The 23,482-nt window shown below is 41.4% G+C and overlaps 1 protein-coding gene across 4 annotated transcripts in view; it reads left to right on the forward strand.

Moving 5' to 3' along the window:
• LOC118845036 (BTG3 associated nuclear protein) overlaps positions 1-23,482 on the forward strand; it is a 251,976-nt gene that overhangs the window by 217,355 nt on the left and 11,139 nt on the right. For all 4 annotated transcript variants that reach the window (XM_036753062.1, XM_036753063.1, XM_036753064.1 and 1 more), the window contains one exon: positions 20,455-20,598. In XM_036753062.1, the coding sequence (XP_036608957.1) occupies positions 20,455-20,598 (144 nt within the window). The remainder of the gene's footprint in view (positions 1-20,454; positions 20,599-23,482) is intronic.

Below are 23,482 nucleotides of genomic sequence, written 5' to 3' on the forward strand. Positions count from 1 at the left end.
AGAGAAATTCACAGTGTTGTGATAAATGTAGATTCATGTGAACTTAGCAGATGTAGATACAAATGTCATGAATCTGTAGTGCCAAGTTTTAAAAAATCCATTTTTCATTAACCTCTTCAAACTATTGTTTTTGGTCTTGTGTTCATTTGGGTGGGGCCTTGTAGAGTTATATTGCCCAGTTTTGAACAAAGTTACATACATTTCTTTGAGATGATTCCCACGCTATTTGGATGGACATAGCAGAACCTCCTTATTACCGTAAACATCTTTACACATTCAAACATAATAAAAAATGTGGCAGAGAGGGGTCATTCAGTTTTTTGGAGGGTTAAAGTTAAGAAAAATTCCATAATGGAATTGGAATTCCTTGACCTGTAAATAGTTGCAATAATTAATTTCAGACCATATAGATCAGGATGAAGTAACTATCCTTGTATTAAGATGATAGCCTAAAATTAATTTACCGATGAATTTGTTTATTCATTATTTTAGTTTTTAGCATTCATTTTTATATGATTTGGGGTTCCATATTTTTCTCCCTCCCCTCCTCACTCCCTAAGACAACTAGCAGTCTGATACAGGTTACATATGTACAGTCATGTTAAACATATCTCCACATTAGTCATGTTATGAAAGAAGAATCAGAACAAAAGGGGAAAACCACAAGAAATACAAAGACAAAAACAAAAAAAAAGGGAAAATAATATGCTTCCATGTGCATTCAGACTCCATAGTTCTTTCTCTGGATATGGATAGCATTTTCCATGAGCCTTTTGGATTGTCTTAGATCTTTGTATTGATGAAAAGAACTAAGTTTATTATAGTTCATCACACAATTTTGCTGGTAACAGCCTAAAACTGCTGTCCCACCCAAGTCAGTGATACATCCGTTACACAATACAGTCTTGGAGCATATCGTTTGAAAAACTACATTTTGAGTGGTTGAATGTTGTTGACACTTGATAAGGGTGACAAAATTGTTTAGATTTTTGTGTGTCTTAGATTAAATTTTGAAAAGGTTAGAACTTTTTCCTTGTAAGAGAAACATACTCTGTGTCCATTCCAGTCCTGACAGAATGAGGATCTAATTTGCTTAAATTGGAATGGGATATATCATTGGCTCATCTAAAGGAAAGTTGTGTTGACAAAAAATACAGAGCAAAGGTCAGGCATGGTCATTGCTAGGGCCCCCAGATTTACAACCTTAGCGTGCTACATCAAAGGCAATAAGTTATACCTTTTCTACAATGTTCCTTCCAGCATCTTCTGTGTGGAAGGGTGTTTGTGTGACCCCCAGTGAGTATTACCTGGACCCAAAGAACAGCACAGGGAAATTAAATGTAACTAACATATTGGCTCCTGTGTTTCCATCCTTTGCATATTTGTGCCTCTTTCCCCCTTTATATTTTGAGGACAGAATTTAAGATGACTTTTCTTCTATATAGTTGTAATCATACTATTGCATTCCCCCCTCACCCTCTGGTTGGAAATTAAATGCCTTGTAAAAGCCAGTAACTTCCCCCCAATTGGTAGGCAATTGAGGAGGTTTCCTTGTGACTCAATGATATTAACACTTTTTTTGGATACCTTATTTTTAAATTGCTGAAATTTCCCCTTCTCCTTCACCCCCCCCCCCCATCCAAGGGAATCATTCCATATGACCAAGAGTAATTATTTTAAGAAAAAAAATCAGCAAAACTGATCGATATATTGAAAAAAATCAGAAAATGTATGCGGTGTTCTGCACCTCTGTGTAGAATATACATCCATCTCTATAGACAGTGGAGGGGAGGGGATCCTCTATAATTTTTGCCTATTGCTAGTATTTCCATCATTTTTATCAGGCCCTCTGAAGAGCCTCCTCTGTGGCCTCTGCTGTTCTGTTGGAGCCTCCTTCTTTAGAGTTATGTGCTCGATTTTCTCAACCAAGCCCTTCTTACTATTTTAGTAAAATGTCTGGAGAAGTATTTATAGGAGCAATGGCCATGAGCCTTACTCTGGCCTTGGTACTAGAGGAAATGAGTCTTTTTTTCCCCCCTTTCCTTGGGAAGTTTCCAGTATCAGGGTTAAAAGTTCTCACATTCTAGACAGATAGCACTGACTTGGGCTTTTTTTGATAGGCATCAAGGTTACCTTTGTTGTTATTCAGTTGTTTCAGTCATGTCTGACTCTTTGTGACCCCACTTGGGGTTTTCTTGGCAAAAATACTGGAGTGGTTTGTCATTTCCTTCTCCGGCTCATTTTACAGATGAGGAACTGAGGCAAACAGAACTCAGTGACTTGGTCGCGGAGTAGGCAACAGGGTCACCCAGATAGTAAGTATCTAAGGACAGATATGAGCTTGGAAAGATGAGTCTTCCTGACTCCAGGCCCGGGGCTCTATCCACAGCAGCACCTAGCTGCCCTCCTCAAGGTTACCTGCTTGGTATTTGAAACTGGTTGTGTTCCCTGTGCCCTTGCGCTGCACCCTCCTCTCCTCCCCCCCCACCCCCCCCTTTATATGAGGTGTTCTCAATGACAGTAACCAAAAGGCCATAGGATGTTGAGACTTCTGTGTCTCAGCTCCATTAGTTTACTTTTCTCCTGTATAGAGTCGAATGATTCCTAGATGAAAGGTTTTTTGTCTTATATTTCCACTTAAAAGTAGATTAATAAAAATTCTTTGTTATATGAATGGCTTTCTGGGAGGGGTGAGAGAGGAAGAAACGGGAAGATTTAGGTGATTTAAAAACAAAAGACAAATTAAGCATTTTTTTTAAAGAAGTGGATTAATTCCCAAGAGCACTAGATTTGGAGTCCAAGGTTCCGAGCTAGAATCCCACGGTCAATTCCCATTACTTCTCTTGTCTCATAGATGAAATGAGGGTGTGGTGTTAACTGACCACCTCTGAAGTTCCTTCCCTAAATCTAGTGATAAAAAGAAAAATTATATCCAGCACTCTGATGAGAGATGCAAAGAAGGGAACGTTAACAGTTTTCTAAAGATATTTCATGATTTTTTGCCATGAAAATAAGTTAGCAGGTTTATGTTTCATTTGTGTCAAGTGTATTCACAGTTAAATAACTCTCAATTGTCTTGGATATGATCAGTTTACATCAGCATTCTCAATTATGTCATGTAACATCTTTCTACTTCTGTCTGTCTACCTGATATAGCAGGCCAAGGGACAGTAGTTTTGGAAGGAGAGATGGAAGTTTCATTTCAGAAATTTTCCAGCAAGCTTCTCTTGAGGGGGCATATGATTTAAGAGGCTTTCTAGAACACACGACTTTCTCATTTCCCCATTTGTAAACCACTAAAGTGGCTTTCTGTGAACACATCATAGATATGTGATCATTGCTGTTGCATGCCTGCTGTTGAGCATTTGTGGTTGTATCATGTCTTTTTCACTTGGCAGCTTGGGTTTCATTTTGGCACCCAGTCTAGATCCTTGTTATCTTTAATTTCTTTTAAATGATGCACAGCTGGTAAACCAGGCATGCCTCAATCCTCCAAAGGTGATGGGACAAATGTTGGTTAAGGAGAAAGCAACTTAGAAAGCATTTGAAGTATATTGAAAGATGGACCTAATCTTTGGGTATAATCAGTAGCACATAAGAAGTAGTCCTGTCCAATTCCTTTTAGAAGTTTTCTACCATGTTGCCATTCTTTTGAAGGGGCATATGGTTTAAATACAATAATAACCTATGGTTTATCCTACCCACGCCAACCATAATAGCCCCAAATTGGCATTTTTCATTAGATTTCTGTCATTAACCACACATCTGTGGTTTATATTTCCTGAGTTTCTCTACTTGTTAGCCTGGGAACATTGAAGGAACCTGAAAATAGACATCATGGACTATGTCTAGGTTAAATGTATGCCGGAAGCAAAAGCAGATGATAGGCATGACTTTTATTTCTACAATTAAATAATACAGATAATTATAATGTCCTCTGAAAACATTCTTCTCATTTTTTGTCTTCATCATGGGAGAAATGGGTTTGGTTTGGATTTTCCACAGCATTTTGGTCTAGCGGTTTAGAGGGCTGTATGTGGAATGAGGATTGTCTGTAAGGTTCTCCCAGGTAACCTTAATGTGCCTCCCTAGCATTATTAGCATTTTGTTGGCATATCCCCAGGGGATAGCACAATGCCCAGGGCAGAGTAGGCCTTGGTGAATTGAATTCCAAAGGTGGCTGACTTGCCATCTTGCAACAGTATTTTCTCCTAAAGTTGTGGCTCCCGTTAGACAGTGTATTTGGTGAAGCCAGATAAAATAAGATCACATGTCTTCACGGGTTGCATGTTTAGAATGTAAGCTTCTTGAGAATAAAGATAACTTTATTTATTGTGTTAGCATCCCCAGCACCAGTTACAGGGCTGGCTTAGTAATGAATGCTTAATAAATATTTGGACGATTGGTTGATTAATTGATGGCTGTAGGGGAAGGAGCACTGCAATGAACATCAGGAGGCCTGGGTTCTAGTAGTAGCTAGCTGTGTGACCCTTAGATCTCTTTAGTCCAGTCATGCCTAGGGCTGGGCTGCCTCTTTACCAGTCTTGGGAAGATGCTTCCCCCCAGGCCCCATCTCAGCATGTCCCTGTCCTCTGTGGGCCCCACCAGGAGTGTTCTATAACAGGGGTGGGGAACCTGCAGCCTCAAGACTACATATGGCCGGCCCTCTAGGGCCTCAAGTGTGGCCCTTTGACTGAATCCAAACTTCACAGGACAAATCCCCTTAATAAAAGGATTTGTTCTACAAAACTTGGACTCAAAAGGCCGCACCCAAGGACTTAGAAGGCCACATGTGGCCTTGAGGCCATAGGTTCCCCACCCCTGTTCTGTACCATTGTCACCACTGTGTCCTCCTGGATTTGCCTTGTTTGCCCCCTGCCTAATCAGTCCTCCACAGGTCACTCCTGTCTGATATGGTTGCATCATAGTCTAACCTCCCTCCTGGTTGCTCTGGCTCCATCCTGCCTGTTACTTCCTAAACTGGATTGACTTTTAGGATTTACCTTCCCTCCTTGCCCTCCTCTCAGGTGCTGTTCAGTGAGAATGACTGCAAGGATTTCTCTACCCAGATGCATTTTTTACCACCAGGATTCTGCCTCATTTCTTTGAACCCATCTGCCATCTCCCCTTCCCTTCTTCTGCCCCTCCTGGGAGTTGCCAGGCAGGATTGTGCCTGTCTAGAAGAAACTTATCTTCTGCTAAATCAGGAGACTATCAGACATAGTCCATTTTTATTTCTGCCTGGCATCAGACAGAGTATCTTGTGTATCCTTGCAGACAAGGTGGGGAAATATACACTGAATGGTAATATGGCTTCTAGGATTGGCAGCTGTCCGAACCATTGGAAGCAAGTAGACTTGTGACATTCTTCTAAGAAGGAGCTTCAGAAGTACCAGAGACTGCCGTCTGTGCTGGGAGACAGGATGTGATTCAGACTTCTGCATGTAAACATTGGATACATAGACTGATTTATTCTGATTTGTTTTTCTTTGATCTTCCTTCCCAATTTGATTGGAAGCTCCTTGAAGACAGAAAAATAAATTACTGTTGGTCATATATTCTAGCTAATAATGATATCTCTCTGTGAGTGACCAAAACCACCAAACATGTTCAGGTTTTTCTTATGATTCAAAGGCAACTTCAGGTTGTTTCAGTGTCTTAAGATCATCAGGATCATTATTTCTCATGGCGCTGTAGATGTTGAAATGTTACTCAGGAAGCTAACTTTACACCCATCTCTGTTACCCATTTCTGGTTTAAAAAATTGCTAAAATGTCGGAATAATCCTATGTTTCACCTCTACCTGTACTTAGCACTGTGTCTGCTGCCACATTTATTCTCCACTCACCTGTCTTTAGGGACGTTGGTTTTACTTGTCAAGAATTTCCTCTTAAAAGATATTTTAGCATCAGCACCTTAGCCTTCCCACATACGGTTCATTAAGAAGGTGGTGTCAATAGCTGTATAGAAAAAATATGTCTATCATTTAGACATATTGTAGCCTAAAGTTTAGTCTAGTTGCAGTAACAGGATAGACACATACTACTATAAACCCCAAACTTTATAGTCTTTTTTTGTTTGTCTTTGGAGGGGGGAGGTGAGGCATTCAGGGTTAAGTGACTTGCCCAAGGTCACACAGCTAGTAAGTGTGTCAAGTGTCTGAGGCCTGATTTGAACCCAGGCCCTCCTGACTCCAGGGCCGGTGCTCTATTCATTGCACCACCTAGAGGCCCCTATTGTTGTTTTCTTGAAGGGAAAGGTAAGACTGAATGTCTTGATTTCACTGACTTAAGGAAGTGTGCCCACAGGGCTTGGCATCCTCATTTCTCCATTCGTACATAGAGTGAGCCAGGGAACTCTGAAATGAACAGACGAGAGCCAGGGTTTATTTGACAGCTTGCAGGATTTATCTGAAAGCACTGCAAACCACCATAGCTGCTTGGCTCTGCTCCTGGGGTCTGCCCAGCTGCAAAGGACCCAATTTGTGTGTGGGGTGGGGTGGGGTGGGGGTGGAGCAGTCTCTTCTGATTGTAACCACTCTCATACCCATTCTTTTTTCCTGGTCTGCACACATTGTCTTATGACCCTGACTTCACTGCTTCTGGTTCATAAATCTTGTTGATATCTTCAACCCAACGTTTTACGTTCACAGTCTCTCCCTTGGCCTAATAGTCTCATTTCAAATGTTATAATGTATTTTGTAAACTTTAAAACATGATCAGGCATCAGTAGTAGTTACCATTATTCTCACAATTCTTGTTCATCCTCAGGCCTTAAACTTGAATCAATCTCTGATACATTGTTATCCTTTCGAATTGCCATTCTGACTAACAGAAAGGTGGTTCCCCAGGCAACATGCCAACAAGCATTTATTAGGTACTTACTCTGGTCCAGGCACTGTGCTTGCTAAGTGCTGGAGATACAAAGAAAAGTAAAACTATCTGCTGCCCTCAGGGAGCTGACAGTCTAATGCAGGAAGCAGCATGTACATAACTATGTACAGACAAGATAGATACAGCACCAACTAGAGATAATCGAAGAGAGAAAGCAGTAGCAAAAAGGGGCACCAGGAAAGATGTCTTGAAGAAGATGACATTTTAACTGAGACTTGAAGGAAGAGATGAGGAGAAAAAGCATTCCAGGCCTAGGGAACAGCCAGTGAAAATGCCCAGTCAGGAGGAGGCATGTTTGTGAGTCACTGGATCACAGACTATGTGGAGGGGAGTAAGGTGTAGAGAGGCTGGAAATGTTAGGAAGGAAGGGCTTTAAAAGTGAGACAGTATTTTATGTTTGATCCTAGAGGTAATAGGGAACAATTGCAGCTTATTGAATAGAGAGGCTACATGGCTAGTAGTGTTGATAGCCAAATGGAGGAGGGCCTGGAGTGGGAAGACACCTGAGGCAGGAAGACCGACTGCTTGAGTGTTGCATTTTAACAGGTCCACACCAGGGTCATGGCAGTATCAAAGGAGAGAAAAGGCAGGATTTGGCAACTGATTGGATAGGGGGGTGGTAGGGAGAAAGACTAAGCAGTTGAACATGACACCAATGTTGTGAGCCAGTGTTGCTGGGAGGGTGTTGGTACCTTTGACAGTAATTGGGAAGGTAGAAAGAAGGGAGTGTTTGTGGGGGAAGACAATTAGTCAGAAGATTTAAGTTAAAAACATTCCTTTGTTTGTAATCATAGACAAAGGGTTTCATGTTTCTGGGCCTCAGTTTTATCAGTAGCATAGGCATCCTGATAACTATGTTGTACCCCTAAACTGTAAAACAGAGCTTCCTTCCTGTATCCGGTCTTTTCTCCTCCTTCTTTGAACATTGTTCTATCAGGAGACTAGAAGTAATGCATTCATTTGGGAAAATAAATCTTAGTCTCTTGTTCCAGGGAATGGATTTGTTGGTCTCATTTACTTAATTTCAAAGAAACGAAACATGTTATTTTGAGTGGGTTTATAACTTTTGCCTCTGTTGCAAAAAAAAAAAATCATATTCCCTTCATAATGATGGACAGATGGTCTTAAAACATCTGTCTCGTGATTGAACACAGCTTTCTGAGTCATTGAAACTGATAGTTGTCCTCATGTCTTCAGAACCAAATTGCCTTTTTTAAAATAAGAAATTTTTCCTTTCACTACCATTGGACATTCCCCTTCCCCACAATCCCCCGAATTCCTAAATAGTGAATGGTGTCACTTTGCTAACACTGCTGTGGGATTTGTCAACATTATTTAGGAAGTAGGGGGGAGGGGCATGTGAGGGGGAGAGAGGGAATGAGAGACAGACAGAGACAGGGGAAGAGAGGAGAGAAAGATAGACCCAGAAAGTCAGAGACAGAATATCTAGATGCTTCTGGGTCTGAGGCTGTCTCTTCTTGCATTAACAGGGGGGGTTGATATTTTCCACTAGTTTATGTCAGCAATGGGGAAGTTTGGAATTAAGGGAGTCCAATAGAATGGAATAGCCTGACAGTTCATTGCACTGCCATCTTGAAATGTGTCTGTATCTGTCAGTGACCCCTGACTGCAGACTTCCAAGTGGCCAAAAAGGGCCCCAAATTACCATTTTAACACTTCTTTTAGACATGATAGACTCATAGTATGTCTCATAGACATGAAAAGGGGATTTAAAAAAACTCTCTGAAGCTAAACTCAGGATGAGAAGACTGTCCTCCATCCACAGTGAGAGAACATAGAAAAGAGAATCAACCAAATAGTGTCCAGTAATGGCAGAAATCATGGAGATATACCATAAAGTACAATAGCATGAATATTGGGGTAGAGCTAGATTTCTTGTTGTTGCTGTTGCTTTTTTTTTTAACTGTAGCAAAATATATTAGGTCTATTTAAGGTCAACAAAGAAAACCAGATATGTAAGTAAGATGTGAGATCATGGACCCAGTACTGCTTTAACCTTTGCCTTTAAAGATCACTTCAGCAAAAAGCAAATTGAAAGCAACTCTTTTCATGGAGAACTTTTGTGATGAAGACCCAGAACTTGTGTTGTTTTTTTATGAGTATGTTGTCTAGAAAATTCCATCCCCATGTTCAGAAGGAATCAACTGAGCACATGATGTGAGCAATATAGAATTTGGAAATGTCTGTGCAAGTGGTTTTGGAAGATACAAGAGGAAAAGTTATTAAGGCTTCTTGCCCCTTCCTCTCCTGTTCTAAGTGATGGGAGGAAAGTGAGGACTAAAGATTGAAACTGTTTATGTGGGAGCATAAGAAAAGAACAGGGTGTAGTTTGTGTTATTTCTAATACCATGTAAACCCCTCCCCCCCCCCACCCCCCCGCCGCCAATAATATATAAAAGAGGAAAACATTAGGAAAATCTAGGCTGTATTTTAAAGGTTGCTTTTGTTATGTATTAGTACTCCATTTAAAAGGATAGCACTTTAATAATTCTTCTAATGAAAATTCTGGAAAATATAATTTTCTTGTTTTATACTGTATTTACTTGTCTGTGACTGTGTTGCATCTTTCCTAGGCACTTTCCATCCCCCCATCCCCAGAGTGTAAGCTCATTGAAGGGGGAGGGACTTTCAGTTTTGTATTTACATCGACAGCAGTAATCACAGTGCCTGGTATATAGCCTGACAAAATGGATCCAGTGGATTGGGCAGTGACAAACAACTCCGTTACCTTTACCAAGAAAACCCCAACTAGGGTCACGAAGGGTCAGGCATGACCAAAACAACTGAACAACTACATCAACAAGATAGAGGAGGCATTCAATAAATGCATAATTGAGCAATTCTGTAAAGAGTCAAATAGTGTTGTGGAGAGGACACAAGGAAATAGATTCCATCTTAATGGGAATACATTGCTTTAACTGATACTGTGTGTTGAAAAGTTGTGTTCCTTGTGGTACTTGTCTTTGCATTTCAGAGCAGCATATAGTGTTAAAGAGTACTTACCATATCTTAAAACAGTCTTAACAACATTTTCGTTTTGCTTGGGACAAGTAAACAGAGAGTTAAGAGAATTGGTATAGGTTCCCCTAATCCACCATGTGATATGGGTTGGTCACATAACCTCACTCTGTTTCCATTTCTCCTTCCAAATCTCCAAATTTCCTTTTCTAATTTACCAAGATGTTGTGAACATGTGAATTTGTAAGGATGCCTTAGGCAGTTCTGAGAAAAGATGCTGTCTAACTATTTAGAGAGTACCATATCATTATTAATATTATTATAATTATTTTAGTCTATGGCTTGAGAATTAGGATATTGTCTTTCAGCTCACTTTTATGATGCATAACCCCAAACAGTATCAGAAAACCAAACTAAGCATGTGACTATATGAAAGACCTTCCTCAGATTCTTTTATGATGATCTTATGTATCTATCAGCAATTTTCAAAATCAGTATGTCATATGTCTTCTCTGAGACCTATAATTGAACAAACAGTAAGTATGGTTTGAGTTAGCCTAACCACTCTAAAAGTGATATTTATGTCTAAAGAAAAGGAAGAGTATTTTCGTGTTTTCTCCTCTCAAATATGTTTGCTGCCTGAATTATTTTATTCCATTGCAAGAGAAGCTATATTCTGTCATTCAGACACTTGGTAACAGTGGAAGAGGATTGAAGCAGGGGAAGGGAGCAAGCATTTATTAAGTGCCTACTGCGTGCTAGGTACTGTGCTAAGCACTTCACGAATCTCTCTTTTGAAAAGGCCAGAAAGCAAGAAGCTCCCGCTCATAACCATATGTTTAGTTTAATATACCCACTTCAAAGATCTCTGATTTCATCAATGTGGGTACTATGCCTCCCTAACTTGAGTGGTCTTCAAGAATGGTGGTCATCTCTAGGGTGGGGGTAGGAAGGGAAGAAAAGGAAAAAAAAATTACGTGAAAGGAATACCAAGTTGTACATAATAGATTTACAATTTCATGTGCAATCATCTTTTATTATTCTGTTATATTATGGAAATGCTTCTTTTATCTAATAAATTAAAAGTAAAAAAAAATTTAAATTTTTAAAAATGGTTATGGGCAGCTAGGTGGCACAGTGGATAGAGCACCAGCCTGGGTTTAAATCGGCCTCAGACATTTGATACTTACTGGCTGTGTGACCCTGGGCAAATTGCTTAATCCCAATTGCCTGCCCCACTCCACCCCCCCCCCCACCCCAGTGGTTCTGACTGAAAATTTATCACCCTGCACCCAACTTGATGGTTCTTAATGAAGCTAAGCTGGTTCTTGAGTCCTTCCCAGTAAGGTGCCATGTGCCAGGGTGTTCATTCTGTTGGCATTAACTAGTCTTAGTCTCTTCTTTTCCCTTCTTCCCCTGCCCCAGAAATCCTAGGAACAGCCAGACAAAGACAAAAGTAAAAATTACTATAAAGATGTAAAACCTTGGGACTTTGTGTTTTTATCATTTAGTGTGGATTTAAGTTTTATTTTCCAGTTTGAGCAACAAACATTTAAAGTATGCTAAAGCTATTTTGAATGTATTTTAAAGTTTATTTATTGCTACTTTATAAGTGAAATAATTTGGTACCTTAAAATAAATAATAAAACAGACTTTACATTAGGTTCTGAGGGAGATACAAAGATAAATCAAACAGGATCTCTGTCCTAAAAAGTATATACAATAGTCTTGTTTGATTCTCTTTTGGAAAATGATTTTTCTTATTCTTTAGTTGTTTGCTCTTTTATAAACCATTCTTGTCACCTCTCATCAGTAACCTCCTAATTAGTGTCCCTGAACCCAATCTCTCCCTTTTCCAATCTGCCTATTACCCAGCTGCCAAACTCATATTCCTAAAATGCAGGTCTGACCCTGTCCCTCCTTTGCTCAAGAAGCTCCCCATTGCGTCTGGGATAAAATACGAATGTTGACATCAAAGTCTTTCCTAACCTGGCTCTAGCCTGTCTTTCCAGGCTCATTATTCATTACTCTCTTTTACGTACTCCAGATTCCAGGCATATGCACGGAATTTCATCTTCCCCTTCTGTCAGACAGGTGGTCCTCCATGCCTGGTTGTTCCCCTTCCTCAGTTATTCCTTGGAAATACCTTCTGTGTTCAACTAAGTGCCCACCTCTTTCACTTCCTTCTCAGTTACTAGTATCTATCACCATCCCCTTACCAGCCTTGCTTTTGTATTTATTTTCTATATGTCTTGTATTTACTTATCTGTGAACATGTCATGTTCTCCCAGGAGAATGTCAGTTCCTTGAGGGGTGAGATTCAAGCTTCACTTTGGTATTTGTTCCACTGGGGCCATGCTTGGCACAAAGTAGGCTAGTTATAAGTGCTCATCAATTCAATGATATTTCAGTCTTATCAATCAACAGTTTGGTCAAAGATGTTTCAGTCTCTTAAGTCATTCGATCTTTGCTTTGCTCAGCAAGTTAGAATTTTTTAAAAAATGTGTTATTTCCTCTGACTCAGGTTGAGTTATTAAAAATGTAACTGACCATCTTGTGCACTACAGTACAACCTGCTCATTCCGTTTAAAAACATATTTGTGTCTATTCATTTGGCTTGACAGAAGCCTGGAATCCTCAGGCTTCCTGAGAAGAACAGCACTAACAGGGAAGGAGTTGGGAATAAGAGTGGCCCTTGTGTCGGAGGACACAGAGAGGGAGAATTAGCCAAACCATAGTGGGTGTGCCACTCTGACCAGATTTCCAGAGAGCTAGAGCACTTCTCTTCTCCATCAAGGCATTAACTTTACCTGCATCAAAGCTCTAATCCTGCCACTTCCTGCAACTTGGCACTGCTGTCTTTTAGCTAGTGTGGGCCAAGGAACTGCAAAAAAAAAAACAAAACAAAACAAAACAAAAAAAACGAAAAAAAAAAAAAACTGAATAGCAGTTGTTGTTTATCCCTCTACCAAATGGATAACTGTAGAAATGGACATTTCTTATGTCCCTAATCTTCACTTTGGTTAGCCGGTTCAGAGTCAGGACAACACCTCAGGTTTTTAAGACTTGTTCATTATTCCTCTTGTGGTTTTCTTTTTTGGGGGGGTGGGGAGTGTTACAAAGTGAGGGATCAGTTAGATCTCTACCCCATGGGGATTTTGTTAGACGACATCCTTTAATTTTGTATTTTCTATTAGCATAAGAGAAGAATGAGGCCCAAATGAGGAAAGCTGAAACAAGATCTAGGGAACTCAAACTTTTAGAGCCTAATTCTTAGTCCTTTCCAGTGAGATGGCAGAAACAAAAAACACCTGCCACCACTGGACGGGGTAATGTTTGGATTGTTCATGCTTTTGTCCCTTCCCTCATTGTGGACAGTGGAGAGTTGATGGTGACATTCCACGCCATAAAATGTAATATAACTTTTTAATGTATTTCTTTACTAAGCAGTTTCAGAATGAAATATAGTAGGCACAAGAACAAATTTATCCACAAGTATCGTACATTTGTTCTATGGATTCTAAAGTAATATTGCAGTTTAATTGTTAATTGGGCATTTTGGGTTACTTGCATCTCAGGAAGACCATAGAAGAGCTAGAGAACAATGGACCGAAGGACATTGAAAATGATCTGAGGATAGCCAATATTCACATATGACAGCAGACAAAAACCATTTACTTAGCAGCTTCAAAAGAGGATGGTTATACCTAGAGACAGGATATGGTCTTCCTGTTGTTGCTTGCACAAGACACTCCATCTCCAGACTCTGGGCATTTGCACTGGCTGTGGCCCAAGCCTGGAATTCTCTACCTTCTCATTTTCACCTCTTGGCTTCCTTGGCTTCCTTCAAGGATTAGCTAAATTCCCACCTTCTCCTCTTTATGCTATGTGATTATCTCTAATTTGTCTGTATCTTGTTTGTACATAATTATTTATGTGTTGTCTCCCCCTCATTTAACTATGAACTCCTTGAGAACAGGGATCGTGTGTGTGTGTGTGTGTGTGTGTGTGTGTGTGTGTGTGGTCTTTCTTTGTATCCCTCGGCTTAGTATAGTGCCTGGCACACAGTTAAGTGCCTAATAAATGTTTGTTTGTTGACTTGAGTTAGAGAGGATGTGTGATGTAGAGTTTTACATTAAGCAGATATTTAATCAATATTTGTGAAATTGAACTGGGAAGAGGACTGAATTGGGAGTCAAGAGACCTGGGTTCTAATGGTGCCTTTTTCACTAATAGAGACTCTAAGGCCTTGAGTAATAGTCTTTCTTGGCCTCTTTTTTCTCTTCTGAAAAAAGATATGGTTGGACCGTATGGCTCCCAATATCCCTTCTTGTGCTGAAAGGTAGAGATGTTGTTGTACGTTGGGGAAAGGATCTTGTGTGGTGTAGTGGTAGAGGTTGGGGAAGGGGACATGTAAAAATGACTATTCTCTCAGAGAATGACTTTTCCTTCTTGAGTTTTTGGTTGGAGAATTGGCTTCAGAGAGTCAGGAGGACCTGGCTTTGAGTTCCACCTCTGACATATAGAAACTTGCTTTGTGATACTGAGTAAGTCAGTTTACACGTCCTAGACAACTTCTCAAGGTTTAAGTTGCACGTAGAGGTCTGTATTGTTAGGGGGAGTTTCCTTACTGGTAGTTCCCAACGGCAATGAAATTGAAGGCTCAGTTTCTGGCCTTTCCTTGGATATTTTTTAGGAGACATGAATTGGTGGTGGTTGGCACTAACACCAAGGATTCATGTAGTTCTGTGAAGTCTATTAGAAATAGGACTGGTTCCATAGATGATCAATATAGACTATTGATCAAGGACTCTCTAAAAAAAAAAAGCTATCTGTGGTTAAGTCATTTTCAACTTCCCAACTTGGGGAATCTGGGTGAATGTTGATAACAAGTATTTAACTGATTTGAGTCTTTCCACTGCTTCTGAGTTACTCTTCTGATGGAGGGATGAGAATGTCAGAATATTCCAGGATGCTGGACAAGCCACTAATGAGATACTGAGACCCAGGATAGAATTTACTGTGACTTTCCTGAATTCTAGTGAATATCATGTTAACTTTACCTTTGTAATCACTGACCCACTCCCTCACATGGGTATTTAAAAAATTAGCGATTATTTGGTTTTTAATAAGGCATTCATTTGGATACCTGATGGTGTTTGTCTGCTTTTTCATTCTAAGTACATCAGGTGCCCATTCTCTTTTTAATGGCCCTGTGTGAGTCTACTGAACAATGACTTAAAAGGGTGTAAGTTCTTCAGGTAAGATTTTCCAATTACACACAGCTATTCTCAATGGAAAATTTGGGTTGCAGTCAGTGAGAGGCATGCCTGAGTAATGGAAGGATGGCATTTGATCCATTATTCTGGATGCTCTTTCCACCCAAACCATCTCTCTACTACTCTTAGAACAAATTCTCTGTAAAGGTAAATTCATCCCAAGTAGACATCTCATGTTTCTCACCTCCCTTTCATGTTGCCTTACAGTAAGTAGTTCATGTCACTCGTGTGATTGCCCCCTGGGCTTCAAGGGTGAATGCTATTATTAGTGAATTCCAGCAGGAGAATCCACTCCATCAGGCCCCACTGAGCACTTCTTGGATGAAGCTTGTTATTAGTTTCTCAATGTCTGCATCTTTTTATAGACTGAAAAGTGACTTGGACATCATGGTTTTAAAACAGACCTGTTCATCAAAATATGACTAAAAACAAATGTAAGCCATTTCTCTGGGTCAGTATAGTTCTACAGCATTACCTGGTAGTGAAGAAGGCCATTATCATTGGTAGCTTCTTTAAAAAAAAATAAACTAAAGTGTTGGTCATTTTTTAAAGGGACTAGACTTTATTTCTAGATTTCCTTGCATTTTTACCAAAGGTCATTGAAAATGTACATTTGTCTACAGGGAGGTGGAGTTGAGCCACATCTTCCTTGTTTGAAGACTAATTTTCAGGGCTTTGGTATTAGCTGGTTTCAAAACATAGTAATGCCGGCATAGCAGTTGCTCTAGGACAAGATGATGCCATTGGAGCATTGGCCATCGCTAGAAACATATATCACACAGGAATTTAGCGTAATTGTTTACAATCATGTCTCAGCCAAATCTCCACAAATTCTAACCTCGGACACTGAGATCGTCTATTCCTATGTGAGATTTCTGTCTTTCTGCCTTTTATAATTAGAATGGACACGAAAAAAAAATCCTGGTTCATTGAAGAAATTGCTGACAATGGTATAACTTAATAACCTCTTATGTTTGTATAGCATTTTTAACTTTGCACAGTGTTTTTCCAGTGTTTTATGATCTGCCCCAGCTAACACTTTCTATATTTATTCTCTGTGTTTTTCCTGCATATACTTACAACTGTGCAGGTTGTCTGCCTTTAGAACATGTGAGCTCCTTGAGACAAGGGATCGTTTTCATTGTCTTTTGTATCTCCATTGTCTGGCATATAGTAGACACTTAATCCATGCTTGTTGACAGATTGATCTCATCAAAGAGGTGAGTGTTAGGTAGGGCAGAAGTTATTATTACAATTTGACATATGAGTAATCTGAAGTCCAGGGACGTTATGTTATATCTCTCCATTCAAGGGTTTGAGTTAGAGCCAAGGCTAGAACCCAGGCTTCTGACTCTATATCCCCGGCCTCCTTCTGTTAAACTCTGCAGAGCATATTTGCTGTCTGGCTGCACATAGAATGCTTCTCTGCATTACAAAGTGAGATAACTGGCTGGAATTCATGGAGCCAAAAAGAAAGGAAAGGACATTTTAAAAACAAACAATTATTTGGTTTTTAATGAGGCATTCATTTGAGTACCTGACAGTGTTTGTCTGCTTGTTCATTTTAAGTACATCATGTGCCCATTTTCTTTTTAATGGCAGTGTATAAATATACTTAGCAATGATTTTACAAAGGGTATTTAGTCCAAACCTGGCTTAAGAGAGAATCTTCAGATAAAGAAGGAAAGTTTTGTTTTGAAATGTTGGGCTTTCTAGAGCAAGAGGGATTCGAGGGTGAAGGGAAGACTTCCTTTCTTCCCCATCCCCACCCCCAGACACTATCTGATTGCTGCTGCTTTCATTTGGCTGAAGGAAGTGAGGTTGAAAAGCTGTCCTATTAGGCCCTAGTGTTATATGGGCCTTTCTCGTCTTCCCTAGTGACTCTATTCAATTCTGGGTTAGACCAAAGATGTCGTAATCCCAGCTGGCTTGGTATCCTTTCTCCCAGTCCAAATGTCCTGGGCTTTCAGATTGGTTCCAATGGCTTTGCCTTAGATTATGATCCTAAATCCACTGTGACTTAGATCATTTCAGCAACTGTAGAGAGATTTATGGCTCCATTAGTTTGCACTGGGTTCCATCTTCCTTTTAGGTACATTTTCAAATATATTTTAATAGTAAGCCCATCCAGGGCAGGGAAAGGCATCTTTACCTCTTCCAAAGGGACTACAGCTGCTTAGCTATTGCTGACTGACCAGCTGACCTCCTTTGGTTAGTGCAATTAGGACCTTGAGCAGCCATGTGGTGACTGACTGCTCAGGGTAAAGCACATCATTTCCAGGCCAGTTACAGTGTGTTTACATACTTGAAAGCAGAAGAAAAAAAATTGAAACTGAAAACAATTATCTTCTCTCTGTCTGGTGGCAGCTTTCTCAGGAATTATACGAGTCAGCATAGAATGTATAATTGTGAACTTGTGTACCAGATCAGAATGTGAGCATGAGCCAGTGTGAGTTGGGATTCCTGTTTTGAAGGACATATGGGTGGGACATTTGGACCATAACTTGGGTGTAATCCACCTTTTTTCATTGTTTTTCCAAGCAAGCTTTAGCAAAATTAGCCATCAGTTGAAACCTTCTGAATAGAAAAAAAAATCAATGCCCATACCAAACTTGGGGAAAAAAAGATTTTAAACTAATTCCTATTTGGATATGATTATGTTTGTCATTTAAAGATAAAATGCACTGACAGCAGCCCTTCCAGCGCTATCTCACTCCTACCACTTCCTTCTTTCTCTGTGACCACCTCCATCCCATTGGAATTTGAACTCTTGGCTACCCCTAGCTCTGATAAGTGAGGCTCCTCCCTCCCTCCTTCCTTTCCTTCCTTCCTCCCTCCCTCTCTCCCTCCCTCCCTCCCTTCCTTCCTCCCTTCCTTCTTTCTTCCCTCCCTCTCTCCTTCCCTCCCTCCCTTCCTTCCTCCCTTCCTTCTTTCTTCCCTCCCTCTCTCCCTCCCTCCTTCCCTTCCTTCCTCCCTTCCTTCTTTCTTCCCTCCCTCTCTCCCTCCCCTCTTCCTCCCTCCCCTTTTTCATTTTCCTCTCTCTCTCTTTCTCTCCCTCCCTCCTTCTCTTCCTTCTGGCATCCAGAGTCGTCTCCAGTCATCCTGATCTCTATCTTTCCACTGTACCCCAAATGACTCCAGAGGAGAAAGTGAGGCTGATGACTTTGCACAACCCTCCCTCACTTAAATCCAATTCACTTAGGAGTCATCGCATCACCTCCCTTATGTCTTGGTCTTCTTTGAGAATGAAAGACAAACCCTCCCCCTCCCCCCAGCTCTTTCTTCACCTCATTTGCTCAGGCACACGCAGCCTCCACGGAGTGACTCTCTTTTAGCCTTGTTTGTGGTATGTTTGGTCCTCTCCCTTTGCCCCGTGTTACTGCATGTATGTACCTCTGCAGACCTCTCAGAACTCTACTTTGTGTTCCTGTCGTATTTTGCTGGTACCTCGGGGACCACCCTATGTCATTGTATGCTCCTAGAAAGAGATTCCCCAGCAGAACCATTTCTTTGGGGGCTGGAGTAGAGTCTACCAGGGAGGTTTTTTTAAGCAGGAGTTTTTAAGAGCTGGCCATAGGATAAGAGCAAAGGAGAACGCTTGGAGATTCAGGTACTTCCAGCTCCTGCTTTTGGAGCAGGAGTAATTTTCCCCATATATTGTTTTGTATTATAACAGTTGGAATCTGTGCTAGGCAGACATTTGCCTATTTTTCTATCAAGTCCTCAAAGCAATGAAATTTGTACTGATCCAAAGTAGACCATTTGCTTCAATGAGGAGAGCGGCCCAAACTACGTGTGTTCAAGGGCATGTTTCTGTCATGGCCTACTACCCACTGAGGTACATTTCTCCAGGCTGGTAATAAGCTTTCCTCCAGATTTCTGATCTATCTTTTATCATAGCCCCCCCCCCCCCCCCCTCACTAAACTGCCACAAAGGGCTCTGGGCCACAGAGTGCCCCCTCCCTCCTTTGAGTTCACAGCATCCATTGGCCATAGTATTTAGCTGTGATGTTTCTAGTATGATTATCACTAATGTTCTTTAGCCTTCCAGTCCCTATGTCTCTCCCTGTTATTATCTCCCCTTTCTGTGTCTTAGACTGTGAGCTCCTTCAAATCCAATCAATTTTCTCTTAACTCCCTTTTCCCCTTTTTCTTCTTTTTTCTCCTCTAAACAGCACAGTAGGCTAGGAGTACCAAGATGCTGCAGGTTTCCTTACCAGAGAGCCACTAACAGCCCTGGTGTCTCTCTTAATGAAGTCTCAATAGTCACCTAAACTTATTCCCCCACCCCTTTCCCATAGATTTAAAATATGACCTTGTCATTTTTAAAAGGTTTCAAAAGAGAATAATATACACAAGTTCTTTTCTTAATGTTCTGAATTCGCCACATATATGTTTCATGCATCATTGACAATGTAGTTTGGAGGCTTTAGGGAACTAAAACCAGCTTGGCTCTTTTCTATTACAATGCACATAGCCACACTGTAGTACATCGTCTGTACCGTGAGCTTTCCACAAACATTCTTTGACTTACTGCTTGTCTTCTTTGGAAGTCCTGGCCTTGTGTTTTTTCCATAAAGCTTTAAATGTAGTTTATCCTTTCCCTGTACGATATGTGGATTTAATACCTTTGACAGTAATGGGAGTTTGCGTGCGTGTCTGGTATGGGAGGCAGGTTGGATAGCAGAACAGTTTTTTGGGTGGGGTGTATGTGTGTGTGTTTTATTTTCTTTTAAATATATACCAATCAAATATCATTTAAAAATAATTTAAGAAACGCAATTGAACCCAGAAGTATTTAGCATCATCCCGTGGGATCATTTGATTCTGTTGCTTAGTAGTGCTGTTTTTGGAATGCAGTGTTCTGTTGTGTAATGGGACAGTAAGAACAATAAATGGTTCCAGGTGTGCTGACTGTTAACTCTTTCAGTGACAGTTCAGATGAATTCTGATTTCATTCAAGAAAACAAAAATAAGAAACAGCTAGTGACAAATGAAGATGACCATAGGCCCATGGTTGGCATGCTACCAGGGAGGGGAGGCATAATTGAAAGGACAGGACCATTTCTTTAAGGGTTTTGTGCAACACCTAATAATGGAAGGGTGTTCAGTACTGTTGAGCTACCATTGAGTAAAATATGACTGTACTCTAGGTGTTTATTTGCAATTAAAAAGAAATCTTTTTGCTTAAATAGAAAATTATTTAATATCATCAGTAGCCTTCCATTTTACCTCTTATTTCTACCTCCAGGTGGTGTCAGTGGTGGTTATTTACAGTTTGTTCTCTGGGGCTGTTTTTGCAGGTGTTACAAGGTGCTCAGTTGATAGCCCTAGCCTCTGCCGATCCAGCCACTGCAGGAGTCGATGGGTCACCTCTCCAGGGAAGTGATATCCAGGTCCAGTATGTCCAACTGGCGCCAGTGACTGACCACTCAGCCACAAATCAAGTACGTCCTCTCCCCATTGGAAGTGGGTACATTAGAAAGGAGGGTGTGTGGCATGACTGGGTTGGTGGGTTTGCAGAGACTTCATAATGAAGTCCACAAGTCCTCTGTTTTTAGCCATATTCTTATTTTGCAGAAATCAAAAGGCAAATCTCTCTGAATCTATCACATTAAGGTTTTTGTTTCCACTCGAGTCCTTAACATTGTCAAGCCCTGCTGGCTCCCAAGGAGCCTGCCCCCAGCAGGTCCCACCCAGCCTGTGGTCTGCCTGTCACATACTACATGGCTACTCTGCCTCTGTCTCACACCTCCGCCTTCTTCTCTGACCTAGTCCTCCCCAGCCCAGTCCTGTCAACTCCTTGACCTCACTTCAGATCTTCTGTCCTCGGGCCTCACACTCTCTCCCCTTAGTCTATGCTTGTTGAGGATTTTACTCCATCTTCCAACCCTAGCAAAGTCCTTAAGTCATTGACCTCCATGTTATTCTTGCCATAATGGAGGCCAGTCAGTTTATCTACTGGTCCAGGTGAGGACTCCTCTATTGGGATTGTCCCTTCTACCTGGCTACTCTTTGTCCTAACAGTCCTGCCTCAGGTGGTGGGACCCTTCTTGTTGCCCTCATGACCCCCAAATAAATAGAATTTTAGATGTGGAGGTGACTCGAGAGCTTGTCTAACTCAATTCATTACCCTGTGCATGAATTCTCTCTACAACACGTACTCAGCCAGCTTGAGCTTGGATACCTTTAGTGACAGTGAACTTAGCACCTGATGAGCAGATCATTTCATTTGGGGGAGACTCTTAATCGTTGTTGAGTTTTTTTCTGAGATTGATCAGCTTCTATCACTGGCCCAAATTCTGCCCACTTAAGCCATCCAGGATAAGCCTTACCCTCTCCTTGACATGACAGCACTGACAGTGATTATTGTCCATCCACCAGGTAGCCTCTTCTTTAGTCTAAACATTCCCAGTACTTTCAGCTGATATTCACTCTGACGTGGTTTGGATTTCCTTGTCAGTAGCATCTGCACAGCCTTGTCTACAAGTGTTTTAGTTGGTTTGAAACATGGTCCCCAGAAAGGAACATGATATTCCAAGATTGTCTCACCAGTATAGCGTCTGGTACAATGTGGAGGAAATTTTTGTTGATTACTGGAATGGAACAATCACTTCCCTTTCTCTGGACACTTTGCTTCTGTTAATACAGCCAATGGGTCAGCTTGGCTTTTTTGTTGTGTATCACGTCACTTTGGAGTGAGTGAGCTTGTGATGAGCTAAAAGCCTGATTCATTGTCGCACGAGCTGCCGTGCAACTCCATTTCCTCCAGGCTGTACTGGTGGAGCAGTTGGTGTTTTTGCACATGAGTTCAGGACTTGGCATTGATTGATTACCATTTAATTTAATCCAGTTAGTAGGCTAGACCAGTGGGATGCCAGCTATCTCTTTCACTTTCATGTGATTCACAAATTTGATAAGTAGTTTATATAATTTGTCTGCATCCCCCCTCCCCCCAATTCTCTCAGTTCCTCTTTCTGTCCTCTCTCCTTTCCTGTCCCTCTCAAGTGCATCACCATGGTCCCAGGAGCCGGGGCTCCCAATCCCATGTCATCTTCAGCTCCTCGCTCTCACTCCCCCCTCCCCTGTGACATTGCCACATCGTGGCATTTTGGCCTTCACAACATCTCTATTATTTGTCCCCTTTTTTCTGCTCACCAAGCCTCCACCCTGGTGTAGGCCCACGTCACCACTTACCTCAATACTGGCAGTAACTGGTCAACACCCGCCCCAGTGCATCCTCATTCACTCTACTGCTCTGTAAACTTCAGCCTCCTGTCACTTCCAGGATCAAACGTAACATCCTTTGCATGAAAGTTTGTCACAACCTGGCCAGTTCCCACCTTTCCCATTTTCTTACACTTCATGACCTCTGCAGCCCACCCACACCAGCCTCATCAGCCAGCAAATAACTAGGTATTAAGCATCTGCTATTTGCCAGACGCTGTGCTAAGCACTGGGATTGTGTTTGTCCTTTGTTCTCAGGTCACCAGCCTCACTTTCTCCTCCTGGGCCATCTGGGTCCAGTGGCCAGATATTCATCGGGACAACTGGAGATGGCCCAGGATGCATTGGGAGACCCTGGCCCTTTTAGGCTAAGGTCTTTTCAGGTTCTCACTCTTTAAGAAGTTAAACAAGGGATGGTCCCTTTAATTAAAAAAAAAATCGGGGTGGGTGGGAGGAGAGAAAGACCCTCAGGGTTCCTGGGTAGAATAGAGACAGTTACTATTTACATTCACTCTGTGCTAGGAGAGCAGGGACCATTATCCAATCTATGAGCTCCAGAATGAACTGGGTTTAACACTTGGTCTTTGAGGAAGAAATCTAGCCAGTAAACCAGAAGTTAAGGAGGCAACCCTCAGCCATTGAAATGTACCTTCCTTTGGGCAGACCACCCTGAGGAGAAGAGAGGAGAGGAGAGCCTATTCACAGGCTGTGTTTGTCCTTTGTTCTCAAAGAGGACCATGACATCAGGAAAATGATGGCATGACTTGCAGTTGACTTTGATTTGAGTGAGGGAGGGCTGTTCGAGGTCATCAGCCTCATTTTCTCCTCCACAGCCATCATGAGCTAGGGATACAAAGACAGGCAAAAACAATCCCTGCCCTCAAGGAGCTTCCAGTCTAAGGAGGAAGCCTCCTTGCTGTTCCTCACACCCTCACCTCTTGTCTTCAGGCTTTTGCATTGGCTGTCCCTCGTGCCTGGAATGCTCTCCCTTCATTCACCTTTCAGTGTCCTTGGCTTCCTGCAAGACAAACCAGAGGTAGCTTTTGCTGCCCTCCCCAACTGCTAGTGCCTTCCCCTTAGAGATTACACTCCATCTAGTTCATG

Source organism: Trichosurus vulpecula, chromosome 3 (genome assembly GCF_011100635.1).
Source record: "Trichosurus vulpecula isolate mTriVul1 chromosome 3, mTriVul1.pri, whole genome shotgun sequence".
Taxonomy (NCBI): Eukaryota; Metazoa; Chordata; class Mammalia; order Diprotodontia; family Phalangeridae; genus Trichosurus; species Trichosurus vulpecula.